Source organism: Thamnophis sirtalis, unplaced genomic scaffold (assembly GCF_051295495.1).
Source record: "Thamnophis sirtalis isolate CommonGarterSnake01/CBP01778 unplaced genomic scaffold, rThaSir2_p1.2 scaffold_4, whole genome shotgun sequence".
Lineage (NCBI taxonomy): Eukaryota > Metazoa > Chordata > Lepidosauria > Squamata > Natricidae > Thamnophis > Thamnophis sirtalis.
The window spans coordinates 120,338,873-120,356,203 of NW_028261384.1; the positions used below are offsets into that span (position 1 = coordinate 120,338,873).

Sequence of the window (17,331 nt, forward strand, 5' to 3'; positions counted from 1 at the left end):
TGTCTGTGGGAAAACAATCGTGTCAAGAGACCTCCAAGGACCCCACAATAGTGTGATCTCAGGCCATTGACAGACCCCTGCAGTAGAGCCTTTATCCCAGACCAAAAATACTTCTGTAGCTATTTAGCTCCAGCTGAGATGTCTCAAAGGTGCTTTTCCAAAAGGCAATGGGACTTTGTTTTCTCCTTGAAGAAGATGTTTCGCTTCAAGCTTCGTCAGTTCTGATTGGATTGGGAGGGGTGGGGAGGAAAGAAAGATTAATTCTGAAGTGAGAACTAACCAGAATTGACTTCAGAACGAATCCTTCCATCTTCCCCACCATCCAGTCGGAACGGATGAGACTTCTTGAAGGAGCGGGAACATTTCTTCCTCCAGCTGCCTTTTGAAAAAGCACCTTTGAGACAACCGTGGCCCTGGATGACTGGGAATCTCCATTGACATTCCTCTGACAGAGATGCACAAACATTGGTATTTGATCCTTGTGTCTTTCCTGTCTCTGTAGGGCTATTCAAAAATCTGGTCTCCTTGAATCGAGCCATCATTGAGAAGATTCTTCCTGGAGCTCTCCCAAGAAATTGGGTGAACAGCAAGTCTGTTCCTGTTATTTGGAAGCCCGGTGCGCACCCTGACGAACCTCCCTTTGAGTGGCTTTCTGCTTTCTGGACTTTCCTGACACGCCATGCTTCTTCCCTGGAGCCCTTCAAGGGATGCCCAATCATACCACTGACTCCTCTCTCCAGTTCTCTTGGTAGCATTCAGTTGGCTCGGCTTTTGCCTCAACCCACCCTCATATTCCAGAGGCATAATGGGCAGTGCTTGACAGATGCGGTGGCTAGTATTTTGGAAGTGTTGGGCTGCACCGTGATCCAGAAATGGGACTCCAATTGGTCCCACCACCAGCTGGAAGAATATGTTCTAGAGCCCACACCTAGCAATGTATTACAAGCCTTTGTCCATCTGGGGTTAGCAGATGTAAAAAACCACCTGACATGTTTGTCGGCCTGCCAAATTGAAAATTTGAGTGCTTTTTTCTCTACGGCTGCCTCATTCTCTCGAAAAGATATCGGAGTCCTCACTAATTTGCCACTGTTCTTCAAGATGCCTTCTCTTCTTCCTCCTCCCAAGCCAGGCTTGGTATCAGCCCAAGATTATTTGGCTTTAGAAAAGACTTTGGTTCCACCAGTGCCTACCCATCTCCTGACCCCGGAGCCTGTGCTCTTGTGTCGCAATGAAGCTGAACGAAGCTTGCTTTTCAAAATCCGTGGAAAGCTTCTGGGGACGCCGGATCTGTGCCTGCTGTGTGTCCAAGCAATGAAGAAGGGGTCCTATGCCAATCGGGCTGAGGATGCCAAGCAATTCATGTTGTGGTTACTGGACAATGGAGACACACTCTTTCACCAGAGCCAAAAATTACAAGCTTTGTGCCGGGATCTTCCATTTGTGGATTGCGGATCGACAAAATTGCTCCCTCCCTGTCATCTCTATGACCCAGAGAACCACACCTTGCTGGCTTTATTAAGACCCAGCTGCTTTCCCAAAGGGCCCTTTCAGGAGCAAGCAGTGCTGCGAATCCTTCGTATGCTGGGTCTGAAATCGGAGCTCGGTGCTGTCTCTCCAGCAGATGCAATAATCGCTGCACAGGAAGTGAATGTAAGTGAAACGGCAACTGCCAAGGCAAAATCCCAGGCCCTTATCCGGGTTTGCAACGAGAGTCCTCTACTGTCGTGCTTATCTCCTGAGATGCTAAAGCAGCTGAGGTCCCTGCCTTGGGTCCCTGCCATCAATTCCTCTAAACGTGGACCAGCTGGAGTCTTCCTAGCACCTGAATCAATCCGCTCAGAGAAGTATGCAGCTCTTGTAGGACAGGTCATGGGACTGACAAATGCTTTTGGGCCCCACGCTGCAGAAAAATTGGGCCTGGAATGTTCACCGCCTCCAGAAAAGGTGATGGAAAACTTAGCGGAATTGGTACAAGCCTATTGCTCTAGAGAGACTCCCCGGATAACTGAACGGTTGTGTAACATCTATCAACACATGCAACAGAATCTCTTTAATTTCCAACATCCGCCCTCATGCCCTTCAGTGTGGAATGGGAACGGCTTCTCGTGGCCAGCAGATGTGGTACTGTCCTTTCCTAACGATTTGGATTTTGCGCTCCTGATGCCACGAGTTCCTCCTGATTTCCAAAAATACAGGCTGCTTTTTGCAATATGGGGTGTCCAGCAGTCACCCAGCGAGGAAGATGTAGACCGGGCTCTTCGTAAGTTGGCACAACAAATCAATGCCAGACCAAAAGGGGGTACGCAGGCTGAATTATTCCTCTTCATCACTGCCTTGGACTGGCTTAGCAATCAAAGTTATCACGGGGGAGAAGAAATGCTTATACCTGTGCAAAGCGTAGGCTTGGTTGGTTTTGCTCTTCGCCCTGCCAGTTCAGCACTGTATTGTGACATGGATCGTGCCCACCTTGCTGATTTGGGAGGAGACCTACCCTTTTCGGTGCATGAATCTGTTTCTTCTGCCACAGCTGCTTTCTTTGGAGTGGAGATGCTGAGTACCAAGTTGTCAGGCTTAGAACTGTTTGAAGCTTGGGGGCCTTCAGAGCCCATCACTCTCCGGATCCGTAACATCCTTCGGGAGTACAGCCAGGATGCTGACGTGTTTCAGGAACTGCTGCAGAATGCCGAAGATGCTGGGGCTCGGACTTGCCGCTTCTTAATAGACCTCCGGCAACATGACACTACTAAAGGACTTCTGGATCCTGGCATGGCTGCCTGCCAAGGCCCAGCCCTTTGGGCCCAGAACGATGCACTGTTTACTGAGGCAGATTTCTCCAACATTACCCAACTAGGTGCTGCCACCAAGGAGCACCAGGAGGACAAGATTGGCCGCTTTGGCCTAGGTTTCTGCACTGTCTACCACATGACTGATGTGCCTTTCCTTCTCAGTGGTCACACCATCCTCATCTTTGATCCCAATATCACCCATCTCCAAAAACATATCTGTGGTTCAGCCCGACCGGGCATCCGTTTGAAATTAACCTCCAAAGTCGCCGCTTCGTTTCCAGAGCAATTTGGGCCCTTCAGAGGGATCTTTGGATGTCGAATTGGGGAGAAATATCAAGGCACTCTTATCCGTTTGCCTTTCCGCACCGAACAGGAGGCCAAAGAATCTCAGATCTGCTCTGAGCCATTTGGACGCATGCGGATCAAAGGACTAGAAACTGGCTTCCAGGAGATGTCCCAGTACCTGCTGATTTTCCTACACAATGTGCAGGAGCTATCACTCTCCTGCCTTGCACATGGTTCCAGTTCTCCAGAAGCTGTCCAGCCACTGGCGATAGTAAGCAGAGAAGTACTGAATGAGATGGGCTTTCCTATTATACAATTGAGAACAACATGGCGGTCAGCTGTGGACACGCAGCATTTTCTGCTCCATTCATGTTCAGCTAATGGACAAGCCAAGGAACTATTCAGAAAGGGAAGGCAAAAGGGTACCCATTTATTGCCGCCTTCTGCTAGGGTAGCATTGCCAATACGGCCTAGTACCACCGTTGGACGATGGCTCCCAGATATAAGTGGTTTTAAAGGCCGTGTCTTTTGCTTCTTACCTCTTCCCATTGAATCAGGTCTCCCACTGCATCTCACAGCCCCCTTCGCGGTGCTTAGCAATCGCAAAGGACTCTGGCACACTACAGAAAAGGGCCAGTGGAACACAGCACTGCTACGAGATTCGGTGGCAGCTGCATTGCTTGGGGCACTAACTCAGCTCCGAGACATGTACAAACAAGAACTGCTGGAGGACTACAAGTATTATGATTTTTGGCCTGATGTATACAGTATAAAGGATCCTTTCACTGAAGTAGCCAAAGCCTTCTATCAAGCACTAATTGATGGAGTAAATGGGGAGCAGCCAGCTCTCTTCTCTGATGGACAAAAATGGCGCCCACTTAATCATGCTTGCATTTTGGATGACGATATCATTTGCGAGACGCAACTGAGTTCTATAGCAGTCAGAGCCTTCTCGTTACTCTTACCAGAACCACAGATTGCAGTTTCTCTTCCAGAGAAAGTTAAATCAAGCTTCAAAATCTACACCTCGGGAAACAGCTCAATGCTAAACACTTATAATTGGGCACGGTTCCTTCGGGAGCTTGTTTTACCCAATCTTGCTAAGCTTGCAGTGCCTGATCGTAATGCCCTGATTCTTCATGCCCTAGACATGAACGATGCCAGGGTGAATGAGCGCCTGAAGTCCCTTCCTTGCATCCCTACTACTCCAAATAAAACGCTGAAAACTATTAAAGAACTTGTACACCCAAGGGGCCGTGTGGCACCTCTCTACGGTCCTGATGATGGCTGCTTTCCTATGGGTGAAGAGTTTCTGAAGCCGGAGAGGCTGTCACGCTTGGAACAACTTGGCATGACCAAAGATTGGGTGGCAATGGAGGAACTGATCAGCCGAGCCCGAACTGTGGAAGCTTTGTGGCATCAGAACCCTGACAAAGCATGCCGGAGAATCTGCTGCATCTTGGAACTCCTTGATGGCCATCTCCAGGAAAGTTACGGAAATACTACCCAGGTTTTGTTTAGAGATATTCCCTTTTTGCCGGCAGTATTTCCTGGGAATATGCATAAAATCTGCTGTCCCAGTGAGATTTACCACCACAAGCAGTATTCCTTGGTACACCTGATTGAACCAATCCTGGACAAGGAAGCTCTTGGGGAAAGCGCCAAGCTCTCTACAGAGGTAATGGAATTCCTAGGAGTGAAATGCAAACCACCTGTAGGGACAGTGCTAAAGCAACTGGAGGAGGCGTCATTTTGTTCCAATGCTCTCTCTAAGAAAAAGCTGGCTAAGATGGTACAAAGTTGCTATGCTTTTCTGAATGATGTAGTCCAGAACAATCAAAGTAGAGTAGAGGTGGCGCAAAGGGCACAGATGTTCCCCTTCATCCTGGTCAGTGCTGGGTTTGTGCCGGTGTGTAAAGTGGCTCACAATCTGGCTTTTGATGCTACGCCATACCTCTTCAAATTGCCTGAGGAGTATCAGCAAGAAAAGAATCTGTGGGAGTGTATCGGTCTGCGTGACATATTTACCTTGGATGATTATGCTTCTGTCCTGGAAACCCTGGCCAAGGATGCAGCTGGAGAGCCTCTTTCTGTAGAGCAACTAATAATTGTACTTAGTTTGATCAATGCAGGGCTTGCTGGAGTTTTGCCAGAAAATCAACCACTGGATTCTTACTTGTCCCAGAAAATGTTTTTCCCAGACCAGGACAAAATCCTACGACAATTGCCTAAGCTGCTTTTTGATGATACTCCATGGCTCCCACGTAAGAGTGGAACACCGTTCTGCCATCATAGGATTCCACGAGAAATTGCTGTGCGCTGCGGCATGTCGACCTCAAAGCACCGTGCTTTGGAGAGGTGCCGGATCCTGACGCCTTCTCTTTGGAGCACACATTTTGGAGCTAAGGAAGACCTGTGTACCCGCTTGTCTAACATCCTCCGGGAGTATTCCTCTTCACAGGATGTGCTGAAGGAGCTGCTGCAGAACGCTGACGATTCTGGTGCGAGCGTCATCCATTTCCTTTGGGATCGCCGCCAGCATCCAACAGAGCGTGTCTTCAGCGATGCGTGGAAGTCCCTTCAAGGCCCAGCCCTCTGCATCTATAACAACCGGACCTTCCAAATGAGCGATATTGAGGGGATCCAGCGCCTAGGCTGTGGCGGCAAAGGAGGAAGGCAGGATGCTGTAGGAAAATACGGTCTGGGATTCAACACTGTTTACCATTTGACAGACTGCCCTGCGTTTGTCACAGGGGATAGAACACTGTGTGTCTTTGACCCCACATTACTTTACCTCCCAGAATCCGATGAGGTCTCACCTGGTGCACAGTACAACCTCACAAACGATTTCAGAGATACCTTTTTGGATGTTTATGACACCTTTTTGCCTGACGTGTTTGAGCTGAAACAGGGCACACTTTTCCGGTTGCCCCTGCGTACTCCTGCAGGGGCGGACACCTCTCGAATTTGCAAGAATTCAGTGTCTGAGAAATATATGGAGAATATGCTGGAGGCTCTTAAAGAAGATGCAGAATGCCTCATGATGTTCCTCAATCACATCCGCACTGTAATTTTCTCTGTAATGGAGGAGAAAGACACGAGTCCCAAAGAATTGTTGCGGGTTGAAACTGAAGGAGGGGAGACTGGGATGCTGGAGTACCAGAAACATCTGCAACAGGCAGCTGCAGCAGGAGGCCTGGAGATGAGCAAACCAGTCACCGTCTTCTACAAAATGAAGATCAGCACTAATCTCTCGTGTGATCCCAGCACCTGGTGGGTTGGAAGGCAAATTGGAATGGACAGCACAGAGACCATAGAGGGCATGCTCCTCCCCTATGGTGGTGTGGCTGCTTGTCTTAATAGAGAAGCATGTGGGAGGGCTTTCTGCACCTTGCCTCTGCCAGGAAGGACAGGCCTTCCCATCCATGTCAATGGGAACTTTGCTGTTGATTCGGCTCGGCGTGACTTGCGGAAGGACCTCAGTGAAGAGGATGTCAGTTCAACCTGGAATAAGTTACTCATGCAGTTTCTGCTGGCCCCTCTATATGGCCAGTTACTTAAAAACCTGTGCCAGACACTGGGGAGGGAGCCATTGAAATTCTACACTCTGAAGGCTTGTAATGATCATCTTGCTTTGAAATATTTGCAATATTTCCCAATTGTGACCAAGGATGTAGCCCCTGTTTGGCAGCACCTAGTGATCCATCTGTATAAACTGATTCACAAAGACCAGCTTCCATTGTTGCCAGTCTATCAGAAAAATGTTAATTACAAAAATGGACAAGTAAGTGAAACGATAAGTGTGTGTTGGAGTGCACCCAGAGCAGAGGATTCCAATAGAGACCCCTATTTCCTGGAGGAGAGAATAGAGGATGAAATTCTTGAGCGCACGCTACAGGAGCTGGGTATGAACTTGATCCCTGCCTTTAAACAGCTACAAGAGATACATAAGCAATTTGTCATGGCAGAAATTGATGTACTGACTCTCAATTCTCCTTCCCTCTGTCATTTTTTGAAAAGTCTGCTCAATGTCTTACCATTCCCTATAAATCAGACTGCTCTAAAGAATCGTGCCAACTGCTCTGCTCTCCTAACCTTTTCTCTAAGTGGTTTGGGTCCTGATGATGTGAGTTGCGTGGAAGGACTTCCATTACTGATGACCAATGACGAAATACTGAGATGTTTCAGCCAACAAGAACCTGTTTATGAGAATATCGGGGTTTCTGAGCTTTTCCAGCATCGGCAGCACTGCTTTTCTACCTTTGTAAATCAGCTTCTATTAAAAATGGGTTTCCTGAAGGAATTTACTCTACATGAATCTGTGGCTTACATCCAGGAGATGCTGACACTGGATAGCTGGGGCAATGATCACAAAAGCCAGAGGAGCTGGTTAAAGGAAGTGTGGAAGTTCTTTGAAAATCAAATCTGTGTCTCAGAGAAGGAAGAAATGAACCAGTTATTTGAAAATTTCATTGCCCTCTTCAGAGGGTGCACTCTGCTCCCTGTCCATGGTTCCAGTGAGTTGATTCCTCTTGAATCCCTTGGTACATTGATGCCTGATAACGAAAGCCCAGTTTGTGAAATTCTTCATCAACTGGGCTTTGCCAAAATAGATTCCTCCCTGCTGCCTCCAGCGTTGACTATAGACTGCATCTATCCAGAGCTGCTAAAGATTGGAGACCCTATGGTAGTACTAGAACAATTGTCTATCCACAGTAGCTTATACTGGGATAGACTCGAACCCTTGGATTTTTGTTTACTCTTGTACTTCCTCTGTGGGAATCTTGAAAAGCTAAATAATCGAGGATCATTAGCAAAACTGAAAGCTTTGCCTGTATTTGAGACATATCAAGGAAAATATGTATCGTTAGTTTCATATGAAAAAGTGTATCGCCTGGTATCCAAAAATCCAAAGCTCTGTGAGAACTTTATGGAACTTTATGAAATGGATGCAAGGACTGTTTTACTGAAGGACACCCTTTGGAATCGAAGTGTGAGCAAGTGCTTGGATATTGAAGAATTGAATGATTTCCAACAGTTTATGCAGATTTTGCCTATGGTACCCAGTCTTCCTGAAGCCCAAGTACTGGAAGCCTTGAAGTTGCTGTTCAGCATCAAGTCACAGTATAATGAAGACTACAAGACTCATAAAGCAGCTGTGGTGTCAACATTCAAGTCTTTTGCCTTCATTCGGGATAAGGACAATGTGCTGCGTTATGTATCATACTTCTATCAGGATGGTGACATTTTTAAAGAGTTGGGATTGGGCGCTCGATTTGTACCACAGCAATTTTATGATTCAATGCGTCCATTTGAAATATGGGACGTGAAGGGTTTTTTATTGCACCTGGGCTTGCAGAACGTGGTTTCTGAGGAAGATTTTTTAAAATGTGCTGCCCAGGTTGAACAAGAGGCATTCAGCAGGGATGCCACTTCTAAAAATGTCAGAAAAAAAAGTAAAACACTCTTGAAATACCTCTTTTCCAGAAAAGAAAATGAGCTGTCTAATTCCTTCCTGGCAAAATTGTCCAAGATCCGTTTCCTTGTACCACGTGTCATCAATGATAAACTCTGTAGGCTTCACTTGCCATACGCTCCTTACAACGCTCCAGTGGCACCCCACGGTTCTTTGTACTGTTCAAGAAGGGTTGAACTCTTTTGGACATCAGCAGTTACTTTCTCTTTTGATGACTATGTAGGCAAAAAAGAGCAGGATGTTCTTCAAAAACTCGGAGTGATATGCAAATTACCTACCGAAGTGGTGTTGAAAAATTTGAGCAATGTATGTCAAGTGACCTGTGATACCCCAGAAAAAAAGGAAACCCGGGCAGAAGTTCTAAAATTAATGTATAGATTCCTCTCAGATGAGAAAGAAATAGATGTGAATTCCCTTAGAGGACTTCCTGTGATACTGACAAATGATAATGAAGTAGTTGAGGCAGAATATGTGGTGGTCCATCTGCAGCGCTCAGATGACTTTCGGCCATACCTCTACTTACTGCCGTCCAGGTTAGGGTCATATATAGATCTCTTTGAGAAGTTTGGAGTGCAAACTGAGGCAACCATCTATCATTATGCCAGCGTTCTGGCCAGGATCTATGAAGAGACTACAGAACGGATGAAACTGCAACCCAATCTTTCTAAAGCAGTACTCAGAGCTACTCAGTTCCTCTTCCAGCTCCTGGAAGAAGCAAAAGAGCCAATAGATTTCTCAAAGCTTCAAGAACTTTATCTCCCTTGCATTGATGGGAAGTTATATCCATCAAACACTTTAGTATTTAGCCACTACCAATCTGGCCAAGAACCCCTTGCTTTGAAAAACAGACTTCGCTTTCTGATCGATCTCTCTGAATGCTCCATATCAGCGGACAAGTATAAGCAGTGGAAACTTCTGCGCTTCCTACCTAAAAACCTTCGCCCCACGTATTTCCGTAACATTGTTGAAGATCAACTAGAAGAGTCTTCTCTGAAACTGTGCTTCTATCAGGAACATTGTGAGTTTCAGAACAGTCTCAAAGAACTTCTGGTTTCTCTTGAATTCCAGAATGCGTTGATTGCACTACTGAAATGGCAGAGTGCAACAGAGATAGAAGAGATGAATGATGGACTCTTCTCTCCAGATCAGCTAGAAGTGGTGTGCTATGAAAAGCTCTTCACTGTAATGGTCCACAACAACACTGAACTTTTGGAAGGAACTCAACGTGTCAAGACAGTGTATGTTGCAAGATTGCCAGATGACATGACAAAGATTTACCTTACGCACCAGGAAAACATGAGTGTGCAAGAGGGAGTCCATATTTTCTCAGTTCTAAGTCAAGAAGTTAATATGCTTTTGGGAGAAAAACTTCATCAGAATGCTACAGGGATTCTCATGGAGATTTTAGCTTGCAAGGAACCTAAAGATATTGCTGCAGTCCTAGAGAAGCACAGAGTGCCCCTGTGTCAGCAGGCAAACCTAAAGGCTTATGACCTTCCCCCTCCAGGAGAAGACATCCCTGAGGAATGGTACGACAGCCTGGATATGAGCATTCTGCATACCTTTGTGAAGGGAGATTATGTGGGCTACCTGGATTCTTCCCAACCCAACGAGCATTACCTGTATGCTGTTGTCCTTGAAGTACTTGAGTTGCAGAAGAATGGTGCTGGTCAAATACACACATACCGCATTGACTTGGGAGGAGGTCGGCAAGAAGAAGTGACTGCGTATGACTTGTACCACTTCAAGAGAGATAAGCCAGTCTCCAGTTCAAATAAAATGGTTATGGTGCCCCTAGGTTCCACTGATGCTGCCCAGTTGGTAAGACCAGATATGAATGAGTATTGGCATCAACGGCCACTGAACGAGGTCAAGAAAGAGATAGATGAGTGCCTAGCTCAAGTTTGGAGACTTTCAGAAGAGGAGAAGAAGAAAGCCCTTAGAAGATTATATCTGCGTTATCACCCAGATAAAAATCTCAGTCAAGAAGATTCTGCTAACGAACTCTTCAAGTACCTTAAAGAAAAGATCAAGGAGATGGAGAAGGGAATGTGGTCAAATGGCTCCGGTGGAGGATCCAAAAGTAGCAATTCCCATCGTAGAAACTTCTCAGACTGTTGGAGTCAATGGGATGAGCAAGCTCATCAACATCAACAGAAGCACTATGAATTTACCAGCCAAAGGTCACCTGGAAGAGGAGGAGGTGGTGGAGGAGGAAGAAGGAGAGGGGGAGGATGCAGCAATTACAATTTCTGGTCATACTATCACCAGAGTGGACCAAACTCTTCAAGATCACAGCCAAAGCACTGGAATTTCCTAGAGGCAAAGCGTTGGCTCCGGCAAGCAGAATGTGATCTGCAGGTAGCAGCCAGCACTGCTGGAAATGGCAGCACTGAATGGCTGCTTTATATGGTTTTCCAGGCTATGGAGAAGACACTGACAGCAGTTGAGTACAATCAGGGAGGCAGCTTTGAGAGGAATCTCTCTCTTCCAAAGCTGGCTGACAAGGCAGCATCTTATGGATGTGAGCTGGCTAAGCTCCCTGAGAAGATAGAGATGCTCAGGAAGCACGGCGTGGATGACAAGGTAACACAGTATCCCAAATATCACACTTTTCCCACCATTCCTCATGAGGCCTTTTCTGCCTGCAAAGAGCAGGATGTGCTACTGTTAGCTTGGGAGATCTTAAACATGGTAAAGAGTTGGCTTGACCGCTAAATAAATCTGGAAATATTAAAATATTAAAAGCTGCGAAAGACCATTGTGTATGTAATGCAGCAGTGCCTGTAAAGAAAATTTGCAGATAGTTGCTATAAAATGAGAAAGATTGTTCTTTAGAACAATCAGAGAACCTGGTTTTTTTTTGGTAGATGGTAAAATAATGTGTCTATGAAAATAGTATGCATATTCTTTCATGCTGAAATTATTTGCCTTTTAATAAATTGCTTCAATAAACTTCATTTTCTAAAATAAGTAATGAATTGTATATTTATGGAGGGGAGCAAAGGGAATTATTACAGCCATAGGTTCCTTGATAGAGATTTCATTTCCTCTTTATCCCCATTTGATTCTTCTATAACCGTGACAGCGAATCTACGGCACGCGTACCATAGGTGGCACGCAGAGCCTTATTTGCTGGCATGACAGCCCTTGGCTCCAGTGTGCATGCCGGCCAGAGGATTGTTGGCCTTTCGGAGGGCCGAGGGAGACCGTTTTGGCCCTCCCCAGGCTCCAGGAAACCCTCGGAGCCTGGGTAGGGTGACACCCCCTCCCCCGCAGGGGAGTAACTTGCGTAGGTTGGGGTTGCACCTGCAAGGTTGGGTGGGCACACGCATGTGCGCAATAGCCTGCATACACAGTTTTATTACACCTTTAGAAAAAGGTTAGCCATCAATGTTCTATAAGGTCAACCCCCAGTTGACGTCAGTACCCAATAACTAGAAGTAATAGGCAGTGTTTTTTCCCCAATGGATGCGCTTACAGAAATCGTCATGACTAAGTGAGAATGTGGCAACAAGTCGGTGTGGATTCTTCTTGTCAAAATAATTTCTTCCCATGATCTGTCCCTCATCTGGTCCTTCAGGTTTTCCAGTGGTGCACCACTGGTTGCTGCTGGTTGTTCAATGGTTGTTGAGGACTATCTATATCGAAATGTCTTACATTTTGGTTCTCTATTTACAGGGATGTGTGTACGTATTTTTTAATATACATTCAGAAAGGTAGTCTGTAGTTTATTGCACATCTTGATTTGGCTACAGGGTAGAATTTGCATTTCAGGAATTTGCATTTCACATACTCTTTCACAACCATTTGGGATCAACTGACAGTGAAAAAGTGTAATCCTGCTTGGCCCTTCTGGAGATTTATTATAGTTTTGCAATTGGGAGTTTGAGATGTGATTGAAAACACAGAATCCAGTCTTCTGATTTCTAGTGAAGATAGCAATTAATACTATAATTTTTAGCAGTACAAGTGATTTTATTTAGTGCACCATTAACTAGTGCGGTACAATTAAGATTGGCCTTAAGGAATCCTAGATTGGACTATAACCAATTCCACCTTGTCAAAATAAATCAGGTTATTCAGCGAAAGGCACAACAAATGGATTACAGCGATCCAAGTTACCTTGAGGTAAGATGGGCAGCCTATAAATTTTTATTAAAAAAATAAATAATAAACATCTGCAGGGCTGTATATTGGAGCTGTCATCCTGCACTGGCACTAAACAATAGAAGTTGCCTGAGTTTTAGCCTAGGAGCAAGTGTTTTTGATATCCCTGTCCAGCTACCATTACTTCACGTTGCCAAGAATTGAATGGTGATTGAGCAGCCTTCCCTCACCACAAGTGTCATTGTCTGCTAACTGGTGCAACAGAAACTTTGAATTTTTTTAGGGTATGGTGTTCATGCTGTTAACACAATGTCCTGTAATAGGTGGTGTTGAGGGCAGCAACAGCTTCAAGGTTGCATATCGCACTGCCTTGTGTGATGTAGGGGTTGTATTTCCTAGCCATGTTGTGGTGAGGTCCCAAGGCTTCTACTTGCTCTGGAAAAACAAGTGTTCCTAAACTCAAATGTTCTGAATACCCAACAAGGTCAAATCATGCTCCAATTAACAATGATGTTGGGCTATGTGGACATAATGGGGGCCAGTAGCTGTTGCCTTCCTGTTTCATCTACCATCAGATTGGCCAGTATCTAGGGAAATTAGTTTGTGAGTGAAATGTCCCAGAGGTCCATACAACATTGAAGTAGCTCAAAGTGGGCTTTGAAAGACCCCTGCCCACCAGCCTCAAAGGAACTTCAACAATGCCACTGACGAGAGAAATTCTAAGCTCACATTAAATGGTTTCAGGCACCCACACATCCTCAGCAAATATATTGGGTTTTTCCATGAAGTTGCTAATTGATAAAATGCTTTTAATCTGCCCTACATCTAATCTGCATTTAACATTTTTTACCCTATCTGCCCCACCCAGAGTCATCCCAATTAGAACCCTACTCAGTCCACCTTATGTATCTTAGGAAGTGAGCTGGAGCTCATGAAATCCTATTTATTTATTTGATATATACATCCTACTTTTATTATTTTTACATTCACTCATAAATGAGGAAGGCCTGTTTGTTAGACATCAGAATAAGAGCAGATGGCAAATTCCATGTTTAATGAAGCAAAAGAGGGGAGGATAAAGCTTATTTTGTCCTTGTATGGTTCCCATTGTGTACATGATCAGTCAACCCAAAATTTTCCTACACAAGTAGTCCTCAACTTACAACAGTTCATTTAATGGCCATTCAGTTACAACAGCACTGAAAAAAAGTGACTTGTGAACCTTTTTCACATCGTGACATTTGTAGCATCCCCATGGTCAGATGATCAAAATGCTTGGTAACCAGTTCATATTTATGACAGTTGATGTGTCCAGAGATCATGTGATCAGCTTTTGTGATCTTCTGACAAAGTCAATGGGGAAGCCAGATCCCCTTAACAATGTTATTAACCACTGCAATGATTCACTTAACAACTGTGGCAAGAAAGCTTGTAAAATGGGGCAAAGCTCACTTAACAAATGTTTCACTTAGCAACATAAATTTTGGACTCAATTGTTGTTGAAAGTCCACTGCATTGGCATCCATTTGTCTTTCACAAGCCTATGGTGCCGTGCTCTGGAAAGAGGTAAAGCTGGAGTGTCCTCTCCAGGGCACGAGGCCTGGGTAGAATAATATGGACGATAGACTGTTACCCAAGCAGCAGATCCCCCCTCTCCATGTTGCTGAAATAGTCCAATCGAATGGCAGAGCTGATACGATCGGTTCCAGCTGTGTTGCAGGAGTTACTAGAACCTGGTTGTACAGAGTCACGAACTGCTTCCATGACTCCGGCTCCGGATTTTGCCTGGAGGTTGACTCCTGAAGCCTTTTCCAGTAATGGATATAGTCACAAGGCAGTGGAGGCTTGTAATCAGAGGTCCATACACACCTAAAAAAGGGAGAAAAGGAACATTTCAGGAAGGGATTCTGTAATCTTGTCTTTGCCCCCTAAATGAAGAGGTTGGAGTGCCAGATGAAGGGAGGGGTTCTGAAGCAAGTTATAAAACTAACCTCATCTTGTCACCCCTGGCAACTGTCTCAATGCACTTCAACATGGACCATATGTACAGTACAGTGGGGGGGGGGGGGAATAAAGGACAAATATGAAAAGGGATAAAGGGATAAAAAAGGTTAAGTGTTTATAATTTTGCTTTACAAAGGCTGCCTCCCTTCCCCACCGTCTCTTTAGCGAGAGGGGTGGCAAGTGGGGTGGGGGAGAAGTGAGAGGCGTGAAGTGAGACATGGCTTCTCTTGTCGTCTCTTCTCCCCCACTCGCCGAGCATGGCAGGCTTCCTCTGCAGCTTCCAAGCCAGGGCAGAGAGGAGGCAAAAAGCTCACCACTGGGGATGAATCAGATGCTTCACTGGAGAAACTGCCCCACACCAACCCAGGCTTCCTAAATTTCTCACTCCTCAGATTGTCCCCCTCGCAAAGAAAGCCCAACCCAACGCAGGGCGGTGACAGGACACGTCAGAGCAGTGCGGCCAGCCGTTCAGCTGGTGCAAAGAACAGGGAGGGGAGGCGATGGGGGCGACAGGACATGCAGTCCTATGCTTGCTGCCTCCTGCATCCCCAAAATAATAAGACCCCCCCCCCCGATAATAAGACCAATGCCATATTTTGTGGGTCAAAATAAAATAAGACCCTGTGTTATTTTGGGGGAAACACAGTAGGGAGAGAGAGTGTGCATAGGTAGGTAGAGGGAGGGGAGAGAGAGAGAGAAAGAGAAAGAGAAAGAGAGAGAGAAACATAGTAGGTAGCTAGGGAGAGAGTGTGCGTGCGTAGGTGGGTAGATGGAGAGAGAGAAATAGAGGGAGAGAAATATAGGGAGAGAAATACAGTAGATAGGTAGGGGGAAAGAGAGAGTAGTTAGGTAGGTATGTAGGTAGATAAAGGGAGGGAGAAATAGAAATAGAGAGAAATACAGTAGGTAGGTAGGGAGAGAGAGTGTGTGTAGGTAGGTAGATAGGTAGGTAGAGGGATAGAGAGAGAAAGAGACACAAATGTTTTTTCCCTTGCGGTCTGCATTGGGCTCTTGATCGCAGCAGCACTATGGCCAGCCCTTTTTGGACCTGGGGGGTAGTCATCCCAATGACCTTGCTTTCGAGGGTCGGTGCATTGCTCTACCTGATCAGCAACAAATTCTTCAAGTGTAGTAAAGGGAGGATCATTGTCTTAATTATTCTTCCTGTAAGCGTCACACAGATCGGTTCATCAATCATTGAACCGTCTTGAGAGTTTTCTGATGATAATGTTCTGTATGCTGTACTTGTCAAAGTATGTCAATCCCTTGGTTTTGGGATCCTCTTGAGTGGCCCGTAACTCCGAGAGGAGGGTAGAAAACTTCCAAAACTCCTGAGGATCATTCGTACTGATATTGGGGTACTCAACGACCTGTTTCAAGAGTGAGGACTCCATGAGCATGGACAAACCAAACTGTCGATCAAGTACTTTCCAAGCGTGTTCACAGGCTTTGACTGCATCATTCAGATAAGTGTAGCTATTGTGTAGACCTTCGGCCTAGCCAAGCCATCATATGTATGATCTCATCGTCAGGTTCTATCTTCTCGGCACGGATAGCATGTTGGAAGATCTGCCTCCACACCCAATATTCTCGGCCTGGTGTGTCAGAGAAATTCACTACCCCTCTAGATGCCAAGTTTGCCTTCCTCTGACAAAGTTGCCATTCTGCCCTCGGGTTATATGCTGGGAGAGATGGTAAGGTGTGCCCTACGGATTTGGTGGGATCAGGATCAGTGGCCTCCCATTGGTTCAAACAGGCACAGTCCGTAAAAGTAGACATGGTTGCCGAGGACAGATGGTATTTTTCTACAAGAAGGTTCTGTGCAATTTCATCTTGTCAGGGTGCAGACAAAGGTTGCAGCTCTGCAGGCTGATCATGTTTATTGCTCTGTTTGTTCGCTGTAGACAACCAATACTGAGTTTGTGTTGTGTTTAGGCATGGGGTTCGGCATGTCTGACTCTTCTGCCATGGTTGGAGAAGATTCTATGACTAAGATTAGTTCAGGAAATTTCTTCTATGTGTTATGAATTTTTGAGTTCAATTCACTTTTTGGCCACTAGGGTGCATTGCAAGGCTTTGTAGGTGCAGGCGCAGTTCACATGTTGGCTGCTAGGGTGCATTGCAAAGTTGTAGGTGCAGGCACAGTTCATATGTCAGCCACTAGGGTGCGGTGCAAGGCTTTGGAGATGCAGGTGCAGTTCACATGTCAGCCACTAGGGTGCGTTGCAAGGCTTTGGAGATACAGATGCAGTTCACTTGTCAGTTGCTAGGGTGCCTTGCAAAACTTTGTAGGTGCAGGCACAGTTCATGTGTCAGCCAGTAGGGTGCGTTGCAAAACTTTGCAGATGCAAGGCGCAGTTCAGATGTCAGCCACCGGGGTGCGTTGCAAGGCTTTGGAGATACAGATGCAGTTCACTTGTCAGTTGCTAGGATGCCTTGCAAAACTTTGTAGGTGCAGGTACAGTTCATGTGTCAGCCAGTAGGGTGCGTTGCAAAACTTTGTAGATGCAAGGCGCAGTTCACATGTTAGCCACTGGGATGCGTTGCAAGTGTTGACGTAAAATACTGGATTAGTTTGTAGAGGAGCCACCAGAGGGCGCTGTTTGTGACTAATGTTTGGAGTGATTGGTAATGGTGTTTTTCCTTGTTGAGGGTTGCAAGTTAACTCTC

General features: G+C 45.8%; 1 protein-coding gene and 1 long non-coding RNA gene across 2 annotated transcripts in view; one reads left to right on the plus strand and one right to left on the minus strand.

Annotated features, from left to right (window-relative positions):
• The window catches only part of LOC148046330 (sacsin-like), a 36,069-nt gene extending 24,549 nt beyond the window's left edge, over window positions 1–11,520 (plus strand). Inside the window, exon 6 of the mRNA XM_087714678.1 lies at window positions 503–11,520. Within this exon, the coding sequence (XP_087570804.1) occupies window positions 503–11,265 (10,763 nt within the window). The 3' untranslated portion in view covers window positions 11,266–11,520. The remainder of the gene's footprint in view (window positions 1–502) is intronic.
• Window positions 11,521–13,696: 2,176 nt separating this feature from the next.
• On the minus strand, window positions 13,697–17,146 carry LOC148046331 (uncharacterized). The gene is made up of 2 exons (XR_015696495.1): window positions 15,765–17,146; window positions 13,697–14,526 (listed from the first exon to the last, which is right to left on the minus strand). It is a non-coding gene; the product is annotated as an uncharacterized LOC148046331 (long non-coding RNA).
• Between the last annotated feature and the right edge of the window lie 185 nt (window positions 17,147–17,331).